The sequence below is a fragment of the Phocoena phocoena genome, chromosome 4 (assembly GCF_963924675.1).
Source record: "Phocoena phocoena chromosome 4, mPhoPho1.1, whole genome shotgun sequence".
Classification (NCBI taxonomy): Eukaryota; Metazoa; Chordata; class Mammalia; order Artiodactyla; family Phocoenidae; genus Phocoena; species Phocoena phocoena.
This window is the reverse complement of record NC_089222.1, coordinates 100,787,378-100,803,912: the sequence shown is the minus strand read 5'-3', so window position 1 is coordinate 100,803,912 and position 16,535 is coordinate 100,787,378. Positions and strand designations below refer to the sequence as shown.

The 16,535-nt window shown below is 37.7% G+C and overlaps 1 protein-coding gene across 1 annotated transcript in view; it reads left to right on the top strand.

The window, feature by feature from the left end:
• Positions 1-16,535, top strand: part of EPHA6 (EPH receptor A6) — an 862,400-nt gene that overhangs the window by 726,028 nt on the left and 119,837 nt on the right. Inside the window, exon 14 of the mRNA XM_065876020.1 lies at positions 14,850-15,059. Within this exon, the coding sequence (XP_065732092.1) occupies positions 14,850-15,059 (210 nt within the window). The remainder of the gene's footprint in view (positions 1-14,849; positions 15,060-16,535) is intronic.

Below are 16,535 nucleotides of genomic sequence, written 5' to 3'. Positions count from 1 at the left end.
GAATGTGGATTTGTTTATTATATCACAAAACTCAGTTATACAAAAATACAACACCACTGGTTTCAGTTCAAGAGGATATATTGTGTTCAGCATCCTGCTCCCATCTCAAAACCTTTTTTTTTTTTTTTTGCGGTACATGGGCCTCTCACTGTTGTGGCCTCTCCCGTTGCGGAGCACAGGCTCCAGACGCGCAGGCTCAGCGGCCATGGCTCATGGGCCCAGCCGCCCCGCGGCATGTGGGATCTTCCCAGACCGGGGCACGAACCCGTGTCCCCTGCATCGGCAGGCGGACTCCCAACCACTGTGCCACCAGGGAAGCCCTCTAAACCTTTGACATAAGAGAAAAAGATATACATACATTACTTATAAAGCACAATCACATAAGCAAGTGAGAAAGTGTCATCCAGAAATAATAACAAGAAATACATTGGAGAAATTAATAAAGACAAAAAGCAAACAGAATCAGATTGTGTAAGGAAACTGCCAACAGAATCAGATTGAGTAAGGAAACCATAGCCAAAAACACACTCAGGAAAGGATGTTTGAGAGCAAGGGGAATATGTGGAAGGTAGTGCTACCAACTGAAATAAAGATACAGAGGAGGAAAAGGATGGGCTGGTCATTGGAAGAAGATGATGAGTTTAATTTGGGCCTTGTTACCTTTGAGATACCTATGGAACATGCGGTGAAAGTGTCCAGACAAAATTAGAAAGATATATCTGAAACACAACAGGAAAATTTGACTAAAGTTAAAGATTTGGGAGTCAGTAGAATAAAAGTGGTTATTAAACCCAAACCATGATATTTTCCAGGAAGAAATGTTAGACAAAGGAAAGGAGTTGAACAAGGTTGAAACTCTGTGGCATACCAACCTGAGGAAGCGGCGCGGATGGCATCTCCATCCATGAGAGGTGAAAAGACAAGCAAGGGGGGAGAGGAGGCCATGGCATCCCAAACCTAAGAGAATAGAGCATTTCAGGCAGGAGCAAACAAGCAATTGTATTAAATGCAGCAGAGAAATTCTGGAAGACAGAGACTATGACATCTATATGATATCTATGACTAAGGCAGAGACTAGACATCTATGGCATTTGACACTTTCTTAAGTGGCCCTCCAAGATCTCAATAAGAGCAGTTTTAATGGGTGGGGCCCAGGCAGAAGCCAGACTGTAGAGGGCAAAATGAGACTAAAATATAAATAGAATTGGCGGGTGGAGACCAATTTTTAGGGGAAAAGTGGGTGAGATGGCAAGGCAAGAGGTAAATCAGATGCTAGTAGACCAAAAGAAAAATCAAGGGCATTTTTAAAGATAGAAAATAATTTAGACAATTTATACACTGAGGGCTAGGAAATCAAAGAAAATACTGTTAAACTGGTAAGGCAAAATATCTCAGGAGATGGGAAGGTACAAAATCAAGGACCCTGGTGGAGGATTAACTTTGAGTAGCAGAAGCCTCCACATTTTCCAAGACTTGAAGGAGCTGTGTGTTGTGGATCTAGAGGGATTTATGAGGAACATGCATTAAATTTAAGAAAATGATACCTCATGCTATTGTATTTCTATGCAAAGTAGGAAGAAAGTTTATGTGGGGGTTTGAGGACAAATCTTCACTGAAGGTGAATGCTTAGAGTAATTGCTGAAGTTAAAAAGATAAATTGCTGATGAGAACAAAAAACAACAAAAAAAACAGGACCATCAGAATCAGGTTCTACTCCAAGAACACAGAGTTTTCAGGACCCCTGCAAGGGTAACCAGCTAAAAATCTTTACCAAGGCTTTTAATGATATGCAATGTAAGTGTCCAGGGAGAGGATCTTCTGGACTGCTGGCCCAATGATTTGTATTCGTTACAGGCACTCTTCCTCCACTCCTGCCAGTCCCCATCTTTGGTCCTAGAGAAAACAAAATGATTAACTAGTTCTGGTGACTTCCAGGTGATGCTAGAGAACGTGAGTGTTTTGGCAGTGGTGTGCATACTTCTGTGATTTCCTAGAGGAACAACTGACCGCTCCCCTCCCCTCCGCAATGTAAGGCTGGAGATAAAAGAGGCTATTGTTTGTAGAACAGGTACAATAGAACAAGAGTACTACGGGGGAATTGGGATGGTAGTTCAAGTAAGCAACCAGTGAAGCCAGGTTAGACAAAGGAGGCAATAAAGAGGCCGAAATAAAGAGGCCATTAGGCCGTTATGGACTGGAAGTCTTTATTAGGTAGAAGAGCAAGTATAGCTCTGTATGAAGGTGGGAGAGCTAAGGAAAAGAACATGGCCAGAAAGTAAGATATTGGCAGTGGTTTGTTAGAGCCAGATCATACCAGCTTGTAAGAGATGATGATTAAATAGTCAGAAATTTGGGGAGCTGGTTGTTAAATAGGTAGTCGCTTGAAATTGGCCACGATGAGAGTATTTACACCACAGAAATTGGCAAATGCTACACATCAGAACTTGTTTGCTTTATTTTTCTTCAGAGAGTCAGTTTACCAACACCTTAGATTGACATTTAAGATTTCTGAAGTGAGGTAATTTCGCGGATGGCAATTTCCACGTGTGGTCTAGGAGTCAGTAGCTAAAGTAAAAACAAAGATGAGTATCTTTAACTAACTAATGTAGCTAACATTTATGTGTGCTCTCTCTGAGTCAGGCATTATTCCAATCCCATGCCTTAAGCATGGTAAGCACTAGGTAAGCACCTAGTGCCTACAACCACATTGTGAGGTAGGTGTTACTATTATCCCCTCTTTACCAATGAGGAAACTGATGCAAAGCAAATTAGGTAACTGGCCCAGTGTTAAACGGCTGATAAATCATTCATCATTCATTTATTTTTTGCACAAATATGTGTTGACAAACTATAGTAGGCCAGGCACTATTCTGGAGCTTGGAATACAGAAGCAATCAAAATAGAAATTAAAAATCTAGTGGGAAGAGAAATAAAGAATTCAACAAAATATGTGGTACATCAGATAGTAGAGAAGAATAAAACGGGAGAAGTAGAAGTGGAAGTGAGATTGGGTTTCGATATTGAGTAGACAGGGAAGGTCTCACTGAAAAGTGGCATGTGAGTAAAGATGGGAAGCAGGTGAGGGAACAAACCAAGTGGGTACGGGGGGGAAAAGAATCCAGAGAGTAAAAACAGAAAGTGCCAGTGCCCTGAGGTGGGAGCATTTTACACCTGTAGAACAGCAAAATAAGTCTCTATGCTCAATGACTATATGCTTGTTTTTCCTAGGTCAGTGCTAAGTCATGCCTATTATCTCTTCATAATTATTAATAATGACCCTTTTACTCTGCAGTCACCCTATCATTATGGCTACAATGGAGTATGCAAGGGGAAGGACAGTAGGAGCTGAAGTCAGAGAGTGGATGGAGGCAGAAAGGGGATCAAATCTTAGAGGGAAATGGTCCTCAACCTTGGCTGCACATTATAATCATTCAATTTAGAGAGCTTTTAACAATCCCAGGTTCCAGACTGCAGCCCAGATGAATTAAAGCAGAATTTCTTGGGCTGGGACACATGCATCAATATTTATTAAAAGTTCCCTCATTTGAGTCCAATATGCATCCAGGTTGGAAAACCACTGAGATAGGATCTTGTAGGCCACTGAAATGACTTTGAATTTTCTCTGGGTAAGACAGAAAGCCATTGTAGGGTTTGGAGGAGAGGCACAACATAATCTGATTATGTTTTAAAAGGATCGCTCTGGTTGTTGTTTTGAGAAGAGGCTATAGTGAGGTACAGATGGATGCAGGGAAATCAGGAGGCTTTTGCAATAATCCAGGTAAGGAGATGATGGTGACTTAGAGTAGGATAGTTGCAGTTGAGCTGATGGAAAATGGTAGATTCTGTGATATATTTTGAACATAGAGCCAATGGGATTTTCTGGGGGTTTGGATAAAGCATTTAAGCAAAAGAGAATATTCAAGGATGCCTGGCATCCACAAAACAAGGTCAAGAATAGGCAATAACTACTTCCTATAGTCATTGTGACTTTATTGTAGTGAATAGCTAATAGACCTAAAACTCCTAGATAATGTCTGGCACATATTAAGGTCTCCATAATGTTATCTATTATTATTATAATATATTTCAGAAGATGTCACTAAGAGGTTTTTTTTTCCGGTACGCGGGCCTCTCACTGTTGTGGCCTCTCCCGTTGCGGAGCACAGGCTCTGGACGCGCAGGCTCAGCGGCCATGGCTCACGGGCCTAGCTGCTCCGCGGCATGTGGGATCTTCCCAGACTGGGGCACGAACCCGTGTCCCCTGCATCGGCAGGCGGACTCTCAACTACTGCGCCACCAGGGAAGCCCTCACTAAGAGTTTTTAAATTGTTTTTCTGTTACTTCTTGTTCTGTTTCTTCTAGTGGCTAAAAATATTCTTAATTTTCACCATTAAAAAATATCTGGATATGCCCCACAAATATGAGTATTTAAATAATACATATAAGTGCATTTCAGCATTTCAAAAGCAATGTGTCATTTGAAGATTTTCCTTGAACGAATGCAAAGCAAATATTAATTTAAAAAATTAAAGGGATCTTTTAAATATTTATGTACTCAAATTATAAATCTAGTAAAGATGGCATTTTACCTTATGCTAGTTATATATTAATAGTGAGAGCTGTGTTTTATTAGCACACTTTTCTTGTAAATTGTGTTTTGTGGAGTTATGTTTGGGCTGGGGTATAACAGCACAATTAATCCACATCACATGCATTTTATATTAAACAGTGGGAAAAAAGTGAATTACATTTATCCACCAATATCTGTTTTTAAACCATAAAAGTCACAGTTGAATTAAATCCCTTTAATTACATGTTTTTCAGAAGAAAATATGTGAAACTTCATGTCGATGAATGTTATTACTATCATGCCTGTGCCGGCTTAATGCCAAAGACTATTCTAAAAATAATGTGACAATAAACATCCAAATATATGAAAGCATAGTGTACTTGGAACAAAGCATATGAATGGCTGAACTTTTTATGCTTAAATTAGGAGTTAGAGCATCAATTTACAATAGCCTTTAAACATTTTAGTACTGTAAATGTGTGTTGTGTCATTTGTAACACCTCGTACCATGAAATTGTATTTTCTAATATTCCTATTCATTCTAGTTTTTCATACAAGGTTTTACATTGAAATTTTTTAATTGGTATGTAATTTATAACTATAGTGATATATAGAGAAGTTCCATGCATTTTCCTGAAATCCTCTGTAGACATTCCTAACCCCTCATTTGGACCATACAGGAGATTTTAGATTTACAAAACTAGATTTAGATTTAGATTTAGATTTAGGTTTTAGGTTTAGACTCAAAACTTGTGGTTCTCAACCATGGCTAGAAATCAGTTGCCATCCTCCTGAGATTTTACAAAATACACATACATACCCAAGCAGATATATTTTGTGAAAACTTTCCCAGTAATTCCGATGCATTGTAATGATGCTTCATCAGGATCTTGGCACTCTGTGACACCCTGCCCCAGATGCCAAACAAAAAAAGTTTAACTTTTCTTGACTTTATTTAAATGCAGCACACAGTAGCTATTGTAGTTTATCTTTATATAAACCTAAGCAAAAAAAAAAAAATCAAACTCAGTAGAAAGCTTTGTAAGTTAAAGCTATATTATATATTCATATTCGTTTTAAGGTCTTAAAATATAATTCAAAATCCAATTTCCATGTTTCACAAATCCATATTCACTTTTCTTCCCAGATTTTTTAGGTGTATTAGAATGACATTTTTAGTGTCCTAATGATTGAAATTTCTGATTCCACTCCTGGTGACCTCTCCCTTCTATAAATAAAAATATAACTCTGCCTAGCTTAAGTCCAAATCCATGATTCTACAAAAGAATAAAGCCTTGAAGGATTTAATAAATATTCTATGAGAAATTATAATAAGATTTTCAACTGGGGAGGCCACAAGAGCCAAGACTTGAGTAAAAAGGAGATACTGGCTCTTATTTGTTCAGTGATTATTTTAAAACCAGAAAGATCAAATGATCTGGTCTTTTCAAACCTATATATAACCTTAGCTGTTTCTTTTTCTAATTCAGGAACATTTTTAAAAGTCATAACATGGTCAACTCTCTGATTTAGAAACATATAAAAACTGAATTTTAACTTTAAGCTTAAGTTGTAGAAGTAATCCTCCAGGGACTGTTTTCTGCAAAGTCACTTATAAGTCAATGGTTGAGAACTCAGAATGCATTTTCCCATAAATATTTCTTTTAGAGCTTCTGCTTAAGTCCCTAGGCAGAGCCATAAAAGCCTCTTTAACACAGACTACAGATAAAAGGTTGTAACTTTCAATATGGGAGGGGGCCTGTAGTTTCCTTCAAAAAAAGAAAGTGTGTTTTCCTCCCCCTCTACATGCCTTGTCTTGGGCAAAAAAATTTTAAATGCCATTTTTCTGTGGCCTCCACCCCTTTCTTCATATCCTCTTCCCAGGTCCTCAGATATTCAACTTTTATTGTTTTTAATTCCATGTGGTAACACACCTTCCCTAGGCTTCTCCTCTCATCCCCAGGGTAGGCCTTTTTCCACTACATAGAATCACCTGTAACCTGGACCTTCACCCCACCCTAATCTAAGCTGCCATTCTCTCATTGCCACAGATCTCAGCTGGATATAAAGTTAGACTAATTCATACTAATATGTGATTCACAAATACTATTTTAATTCCCCTAGATAAGTTTGCATTTTTTACATGAACTTGTGAATCCAATTTTTTTTTTTCATTTTACTTTATTCTGGTAATTATACTTGACATGAGTTCTACTCTCTTGACAAATTTTTAAGTGTACAATATAGTATTGTTCACTATAGGTACAGTGTTGTACAGCAGCTCTCTAGAGCTTATTCATCTTGCTTAACTAAAACTTTATGCCCACTGATGAGTAACTCCCCATATCCCCCCGCACCTCCCCCCAGCCCCTGGCAACCACCATTCCACCCTTTTATCTCTAGTCTCACATCCTATTCTGATTCAGTTTTTTGATGTTTAATTCAGCCCTACAACATGTTATTTCTTGTCTAATATGCTTTGCTTTTATGGTTCCCTCTTCCAGGAATGCCCTTCTAGTCTTTTGCCACCTAAGTTTTTCATGATAAGCATCATATCTTCTGGAGGTCCTTGCTGAAACCCCAAGTTCATTCTTTCAGCAAAGGTCATGTCTTTGTATTGAATACTATACTTTATTCTGTCTTTGAAGGTCTTTGAAGGATTTTAAGCAAATGATTGGCAGGGTGATATTTGTATTTTCAAAACATTGAATATATTTGTTTAAAAATAAAAAAACGTTGTGAGACTTCCTTGGTGGTCCAGTGGTAAAGAATTCGCCTTCCAATGCAGGAGACACAGGTTTGATCCCTGGTCAGGGAACTAAGATCCCACATGCCGTGGTGCAACTGAGCCCACACGCCACAACTACTGAGCTTATGCGCCTCAACTACAGAGCCTGTGTGCCACAAACTACAGAGCCCACACGCTGTGGAGCCCACGCACCACAGCTACAGAGCCCATGCACTAGAGAAGAGAAAACCCACACGCCACAACTAGAGAGAAGCCCGCACGCTGCAACGAAGAGACCGCGAGCCGCAACTAAGACCTGATGCAGCCAAAAATAAATTAAATAAATAAATCCTTAAAAATAAAAAACGTTGTTAGACAATAATGTGATGACATCAGGACAACATCTGCACTAAGCACAGACTAAGTACTTGAGCTCACCCTAGGATGAATGTACACTGAGAGGCTTAAAGTGTCCATGGGGCACAACCCACAAGGTAGGGTTTTGAAAACCATCATCCAGAGCTTTCATTACTGTGGAGACAATGTGGCATGCCAGTGACTGCTCAGATCTGGGAGATGTTGTGCTCCAGGGCCTGAGAGGAGGTTGTGTGGAGCTCTGTCAGAAGTAGCAGATTTTTTTTTTTTTTTTTTTTTTGTCCTTTGCGGTACGCAGGCCTCCCACTGCTGTGACCTCTCCCGTCGCGGAGCACAGGCTCCGGACGCGCAGGTCCAGCAGCCATGGCTCACGGGGCCAGCTGCTCCACGGCACACGGGATCCCCCCGGACCGGGGCACGAACCCGCGTCCCCTGCATCGGCAGGCGGACTCCCAACCACTGCGCCACCAGGGAAGCCAATAGCAGATATTATTATGTGCACCTTTCAGAAACCACCTTCCGATCAGGCTCACCCTCTCTGTCACTTAGAGGTTAAGCTCCATGTTTCTTAACAGTCGGTCTGAGAACGCAAAGAAAAAGAAGAATGAAGACAAACTGAATTCCAGCTACTAAGCTCTGAGGTGCAGTGTGTAGCTATGCCACATTCGCTCTCTCTTATTTGAATCTGCCTTCCTGGGAAAAAAAAATTCATTAAAAAATTCATAGTTTCTTTTTGATTAATCTCTAGAAGGCAGCCCAAAGATATTAAATCTCAGCACTCTCACATTTTTCTCCTCCCCTCATAAACAATTCAATTCAACTTGAATTAATATTTATTGAGTGCTGACACAAGGCATGGCAGTATAGTGGATGCTGTGACAGAACGGCTACATAAAAGGAAAAAAACCAGCGTCCTACCTTAAAAAAAAAAAAATGCTTTTTTATACAAGGCAATAGGAATAATGTAGTAATAGCAACCAGTGCACTATAAGATAGTATCAAAGGTTATTTAATTCAGTCACTATTTATTAACCATCCACCATATTCAAGAAAACCAATATATCCTAAACTACACTTGAGGAGGCTTATGTTAACAAGGGCTAGAAAAAGGAATATAGAATTTGTTTGAAGGAGAGAGTTGCATCACTTGTAGAGAAACAGGTTTTTGCCATACCTCATGTATGAATAAGTGGGGTTATTCCTTTCAGCCAGTCATGGATAAATAGATCCTCATTTGTTGGTTTATCTAGATGGTTCTTTGTTTATTTTGGTTTAATGATCTAAGAGCTCTTTCATACCTTGCTTTATTAAGCTAAATTATGCTGCCTAAACTAGCCCAGACTGGGTCATTATGGCACACTTGGGACCAACAATTTCCCAGCTAACTCCAATTAGTAATACAAGCTCTGGAATTAGACTACCTGGATTCAAGTCCTGACTTCACTATCTACTAGGTTATTAAATCTGCTTCTCCTTAAGTTAGACCATCTATAAGATGGAGACAGTAACTACCCTTATATCAGAGTTGTTTCAAGGATTAAATGAGATAATACCTCTAATGAACTTATAACTGCATTTCATGTATAGTGTTTAAGGAATGTTAGATATTTTTTCCCTATAAGACTGTGGCAACAATTGAGGTTTATGAGTTCCCAAAAGAATATACAACTATTTTGGGAGCTTCTCTTTAAGCAAGCACACATTTTATAAACAGCAGATAGATAAATTGTCACAGGTTGGGTACCCTGTGAAGAAGATTCTTAAAAGAATATTTGCATGGGCTTCCCTGGTGGCGCAGTGGTTGGGAGTCCGCCTGCCGGTGCAGAGGACGCGGGTTCGTGCCCTGGTCCGGGAGGGTCCCACATGCCGTGGAGCGGCTGGGCCCATGGGTCATGGCCGCTGGGCCTGTGCGTCCGGAGCCTGTGCTCCACAACGGGAGAGGCCACAGCGGTGAGAGGCCTGCGTACTGAAAAAAAAAAAAAAAATCCTAAGAATATTTGCATGAAGGAACTTTATTGGGGAGAACTCTCAGGGTCAACTCCCTTATTCCTGTGGTTTCCGGAAATTTGGAAGCTGATAGTTCTTATCTGAGCCCCGTTCTGGAAAATGGTTTTGGCTAGAGAAAGCCATCTCACCCAAAGTCATGACACCTTTACAGGGGTAGCCTGCACCCAATAATTAATTGATGTGGGAATATAAGGGCCCAGACCCTTTTCCTCAATTTAGACCAACTCTGAAGAGTGACTCCCGATCCAGAACATTCCATGGGATATTCCAAGGCCTTTGTTGTGAATGCACTACTATTCTTTAACTTCTGTTGCTGCCCAATCCTGATGTTCATCCTGAGACTGTGTAATCAAGGATCAACATTTAACAAAATCAATGAGTTTTACTGCTTCACCAAGTACATTCTTATATAAAACTATTTTTGTTCTTGTTGTTCATGTAGCGGAGAAGAATATGAGAATACTAGTATAGGTTAATTTGGTGCTATTACCTTGATTTGTGTTAAGACTCCTGAACTTTTACCCACCAGAGTTTTGTACCACTAGTGGAAATATCAACAAAGTGAAAAAAAGGCAGATGCATGTCTTAGTTCTCTTATAAAAAGTAGTTTTGACCTTATGGACCCCTGAAAAGATCTTGGCCATGTGAATTAGAAATAAATATACTACGTTGTATAGACCCATCATAGAAAATGGAGAAAGTAGTTTATATTCTTTTGAAACACCAAAATCTCATTTTTTCATTGTGCTATGTGTCGTTATTAGAACCATGATTGCTATGTTGCTGTTATGAAAGCAATTAATTCATATCTCTTCAAATGTTGGTGATAAGGATAGTTAAAATAATTTTAAAATAACTTGCATAAAATAGAAAAAAAGGGAGCACTTCCAAACTCATTCTGTAAGGCCAGCATTACCCTAATAACAAAGCCATCCAAGGACACTACAGGAGGTAAAACAAAAAACAACACTGTAAAAAGAAATTATACCTCACACCCAAGTGGGATTTACCTCAGTATGCAAGACTGGTTTAACTTTCCAAAATCAGTTGTTACCCATCATATCAAATGGCTAAAAAAGAAAAATCACATGATCAGAACAATAGGTGAAGAAAAAGCATTTGACACAATCCAATGCCAACTCATGATAAAAACTCTCAGTAAAGTAGGAATAGAGAAGAATGTCCTAAACTTGATAAAGGCTGTGTAACAAAAAACCTGCAGCTAACGTCATACTAATGGTGAAAATTTTAAAGCTGTCCCACTAAGATCAGGAACAAGCAAGGGTGTACACTCTCATTACTTCTTTTCAGTATCATACTGGAAGTACTACCTAATGCAGTAAGACAAGAAGTTGGGATGGGGGGGGTGTTGGAATATAGTCATTATTTGCAGATGGCGTGTCATCTATGTAGAAAATCTGAAAGAATTGACCAAAAAGCCTAGATTAATAAGCAATTAAAACAAGGTTGTAGGATACAAGGTTAATATACAAAAGTCATTTGCTTTCTTACATACCAGTAATGAGCAAGTGGAATTTGAGATTAAAAACAATACCATTTACATTAGCACCCCACTAATGAAATACTTAGGTGTAAATCTAACAAAGTATGTCTAAGATCTAAATGAGGAAAACTACAAAACTGTTATGAAATCAAAGAAGAACTAAATAAATGGAGAAATATTCCATGTTTGTGGATAGGAAGACTCAATATTATTAAGATGTAGTTCTTCCCAAGTTGATCTACAATTTCAATAAAATCCCAATAAAAATCCCAGTAAGTTGGGGCTTCCCTGGTGGCGCAGTGGTTGAGAGTCCTCCTGCCGATGCATGGGACATGGGTTCGTGACCCGGTCCGGGAAGATCCCACATGCCGCGGAGCGGCTAGGCCCGTGACCCATGGCCGCTGAGCCTGCACGTCCGGAGCCTGTGCTATGCAACGGGAGAGGCCACAACAGTGAGAGGCCCGCATACCTCAAAAAAAAAAAAAAAAAATCCCAGTAAGTTATTTTATGATATTAAACAACTGATTCTAAAGTTTAGAGACAGAAGGCCCAGAATGGCTAGAACAGTACTGAAGAAGATCAAAGTTGGGGACTGACACAACTTCAAGACTTATTATAAAGCTATAGTAATCAAGACAGTGTGGTACAGGTGAAAGAATAGACAGATGGATCAATAGAACAGAATAGAGAGGCTATGATGAACATAGTCAACTGGTCTTTGACATAGGAGCAAAAGTAATACCATGGAGAAAAAATAGTCTTTTCAACAAATGGCACTGGAACAGCTGGACATCCACATGCAAAAAAAAAAAAAAAGAATCTAGACACAGAACCTTACACCCTTCACAAAAATTAACTCAAAATAAATCACAAATCTAAATGTGAATCACAAAATCATTAAGCTCCTAGAAGATAACATAGGAGAAAACCTAGACAACGTTGGATATGGCAATGACTTTTTAGATACAACACCAAAGACACAATGCAAGAAAGGAATAATTGATAAGCTGGACTTCATTCAAACTTCAAACTTCTATTCTGTAAAAGACAACATCAAGAGAATGAGGAGGCACAGACTGGGGAAACTATTTTCAAAAGACACATCTGATAAAAGACTGTTACCCAAAATATACAAAAACTATTAAATCAACAACCCAATTAAAACATGTGTCAAACTACTAGTATAAAATAAATAAGTTACAAGGGTATAATGTACAGCACAGGAAACATAGTCAATTTTTATAACAACTTTGCATGTGTAATCTATAAAAATACTGAATTACTACATTGTATACCTGAAACTAATATAATATTTTAAATCAACCATACTTCAGTTTTTTTAAAAGCAAGCTGAAAGGAAATAAAAGACAATAGAAAGAAAAAGAAAAGGCCAAACACCTTAACAGAAACCTCACAATAGAAGATATACAATTAGCAAATAAGGACGTGAAGATTCTCCACGTCATATGTCATCAAGGAGATGAAAATTAAAATGAGATACCACTTTGCTCTTATCAGAATGGCCAAACTCAGTAACACTGACAACACCAAATGTTGGTGAAGATGTGGAACAACAGGAACTCTCCTTCATTGCTGGTGGGAATGCAAAATGGTACAGCCACGTTGGAAGACAGGCAGTTTCTTACAAACTAAACATACTCTTACCATACGATCCAGCTATTGCCCTCCTTGGTATTTAGCCAAAGGAATCAAAAACTTATGTCCACATAAAAGCCTGCAGCTATATAAACTGCTATAAACAGTCTATAAACAGAGATGTTTACAGCAGCTTTATTTATAATTGCCAAAACTTTGAAGCAACCAAGATGTCCTTCAGTAAGTATATGGGTAAATAAACTGTACATAAAGACAATGGAATATTATTCACCACTAAAAATAATGAGCACTCAAGCCATGAAAAGACATGGAGGAATCTTAAATGCATATAACTAAGTGAAAGAAGCCAATCTGAAAAGGCTGCATACTGCTTCCAACCATATGACATTCTGGAAAAGACAAAACTATGAGACCATGAAAAAATAAGTGGTTGCCAGGGGAGGGGGGTGGCAGGTGTGATAAACAGGTGGAACACAGAGGCTTTTTAGAGCAGTGAAAGTACTATGTTATTGATATATGATACTATACATAAACAGTATGTGATAATATAATGGTGAGTACATGTTATAATACATTTGTCCAAACCCAAAAATGTACAACACCAAGAATGAATCCTAATGTTCAAACCATGGACTTCAGGTGGTTACGATTTGTCATTGCAGATTCACCAATTGTAACAAATGTACCATTCCAGTGAAGGATGTTGATAATCATGTGGGGAGGCTGTGCGTGTGGAGGTGCACACATCTTGTATGAATGACAACTGGATTTTTTTTACTTTTTTAAAAAAAATATTATTTTTATTTAGAAAACAAATTTGTGGTTACCAATGGGGAGAGTGTAGGGGCGAGGGACAAATTAAGGGCATGGGATTAATATATACAGATTAGTATTTATAAAATAGATAAGGATATACTGTATACCCATCATCTTGCAATAACCTATACTGGAGTATAATTTGCAAAAAATACTAAATCGCTATGCTGAAACTAATACAATATTGTAAATCAATTTTACTTCAGCTAAAAATATTTTTTTAAATCAAGGTGAGAGGCATAAATAGTCAAGGGATTAATTACTACATACCAGTGCTGTGCTTGGCTTGTTATTCATATTTCTTTTAATTTTCCCGCTGGGAACTATAATAAAATAGTCCTGTTTTCGGTCGATTGCCAACACCTTTCTTTATATTTGCTCTATATGGTTTTCCCTGGGTATCCGCGGGGGATTGGTTCCAAGACCTGCCTCAGATACACAAACATGCAGATGCTCAAGTTCCATAGCCAGCCCTGTGTATCCGTGGATTCTGCATCCTCGGATACAACCAATCCAGGACTGTAAACATAGTACTGTACACTATCTGCCGGCTGGTGGAACCCACAGGTGAGGAAGGCCAACTGTGTATTTATTGAAAAAACTCCAGGTGTAAGTGGACCTTCACAGTTCAAACCCATGTTGTTTCAGAGTCAACTGTATAAGGAAAGATTGGGAAAATCTAGTTATTTTCTGTTTGCATGTGGGTTTTTTTTTCCATTCTCCTGCAACTTTCCTAAACTTGTTTATGCCATCAGTTTTTCTTTTTCGTTGATCATTTTTCACCATATTTCCAGCAATCACACAGCTTTCATCACATCCTAGGTTTTACTGCCTTGGGAGCTCACTACTATGGAAAGTGAATTCTTTTTTCTTGGAAGTCTTTGCTACTATCTTACTCGATTTTAGTTCCCTTTTGTTACTTAAAGTTTTTGAAATCATTTTTTCTGGAAGTTAATTTGGTTGATTCTCTTCTCTCCTTTCTTTTCCCTCCTTCATCACTTCAAGCTAGATTTTCCTTTCCTTTAAATCTCCAACAAATTTTTATCTTTTGTTATGAACACAGTCAATGATCAGCAAACTTGATACTTACATTCATTGGATCCAGTAAAATAAATTCAAGAATTTCATTTAAAACACCACACACACCTACACAAACAGGCACACATGCATGCATGTGTGCACACACACTACAATAAAATAAATCAATGTAAATAACTATGATTCTCTTTCAGAAACATGATGGCCACTTCACAGTCATCCAGTTGGTTGGTATGCTCCGAGGCATTGCATCAGGAATGAAGTACCTTTCTGATATGGGTTATGTTCACCGAGATCTAGCAGCTAGGAATATATTGGTCAACAGCAACCTAGTATGCAAAGTTTCTGATTTTGGTCTCTCCCGAGTGCTGGAAGATGATCCAGAAGCTGCTTATACAACAACTGTAAGTTTATACATCCTTTTCCAATATAGTTTGTTTACTTTTATTATTTTTAATGTGATTAGAGTAATTCTGGTTTTGTTTTCTAATTTTCTGCTCTCATTTGGTATTTTCCCAATTTAACGTCATTATCTAATTGAGAAGTATTTGTTTTATCTGAGTGCCTGGTTTCAAAAAGAATTGACACTTAACTGTTTCCTTTCTTCCACTCTGTGGGGACTTTAACATCATGCTTGAGATTCACGTCATTACTGCCCTCACAAAAAATCTGCCTTTGCCTGAATATTTTTGATGCTTCAATAGTTATCTCCTTTAAATGGAGTTCTCTACAGGCCAATGGTACAATCAATTAAGTCAGTGATGGTGAAGAACCAGTGGTTAGGAAATGAAAATTTTTTTCTCATAGCAAATGTTATGGAACGTCTGATAATACTTAAAAATGAACAATGTAGGTTTCTCTGGAGATATATAGATACACTCTCAACCTTCTTTTGAATGGGACTTGGGGGAAATGTGAGCAGGAGTAGAAGGCTAAAACTTGAGACCCAAACTATCATCTGTCAATAATGCGATCTCAACTTAACTCATGAACCAATTCATTCCACTGATCTCTTTGGTTATTATTTCAAGGAGTTAAGTCTCAAGCTGTCAAAAAGCTAATAATTTGTAAAATTATACTAGTCTGTTATTTTTTAAACAGAACCCTCACCATTGACTCATTTCAGCTTCAATGAAAAATGAGTCAGTAAAACTATTCAAGTTGTTTTTATTCTCTTCTCTTATTCTGACATTGCGCATTATTTTAAAAGAGGCAAATCTTTTATTTAGTTATCTTTTATTTCATTTTCTATGAGATTATTTTTGAAACCTCACTGTATTTAACTGCTCTAGAATGGATACAAGTTTAGTATTATGAATAAGACATGTTATACCCTTACTATGTTTGCTTTGTAAAAATCCTCTACATTAATGTATTGATGATATTTTCACTAATTTCTCCAACAATGAAATAGTTCTAAGGAGAATAAATTAATCTAAGTCTGATATATAAGGTAGTAGTATCTACTGATCTTCTAATTTGATCAAAAAGCTTCATAAAAATAAAATTCTATCAAGTCTGAAAATAAATTGTTCATTTTAGAAAAGCAGTATTTTCAAATCCATTTTCTAACTGGAAAATGTCATAATTATTTTCTTTTTGTTTTCAAGGCTTTTATTTTCTTCTCTTTTATTTTTATAAATGTATAACTTAAAGCGACTTTTCAAGTTATGGAACAATGCATGTAAGATTTTTCTACTATGCATATTATTTACAACCTTAGAGAATAGTATTTAGAATTATTATAAAAATATTATAAAATAAAATGTTCATTAAAATTGCAACAAGTATGATCTACTAAAAGGATAAAATAAGATAGGAAATAATGAACAATATATTTAGGAGTAGTTACGAGATTCTTTGGCTGTATGTCTATATAG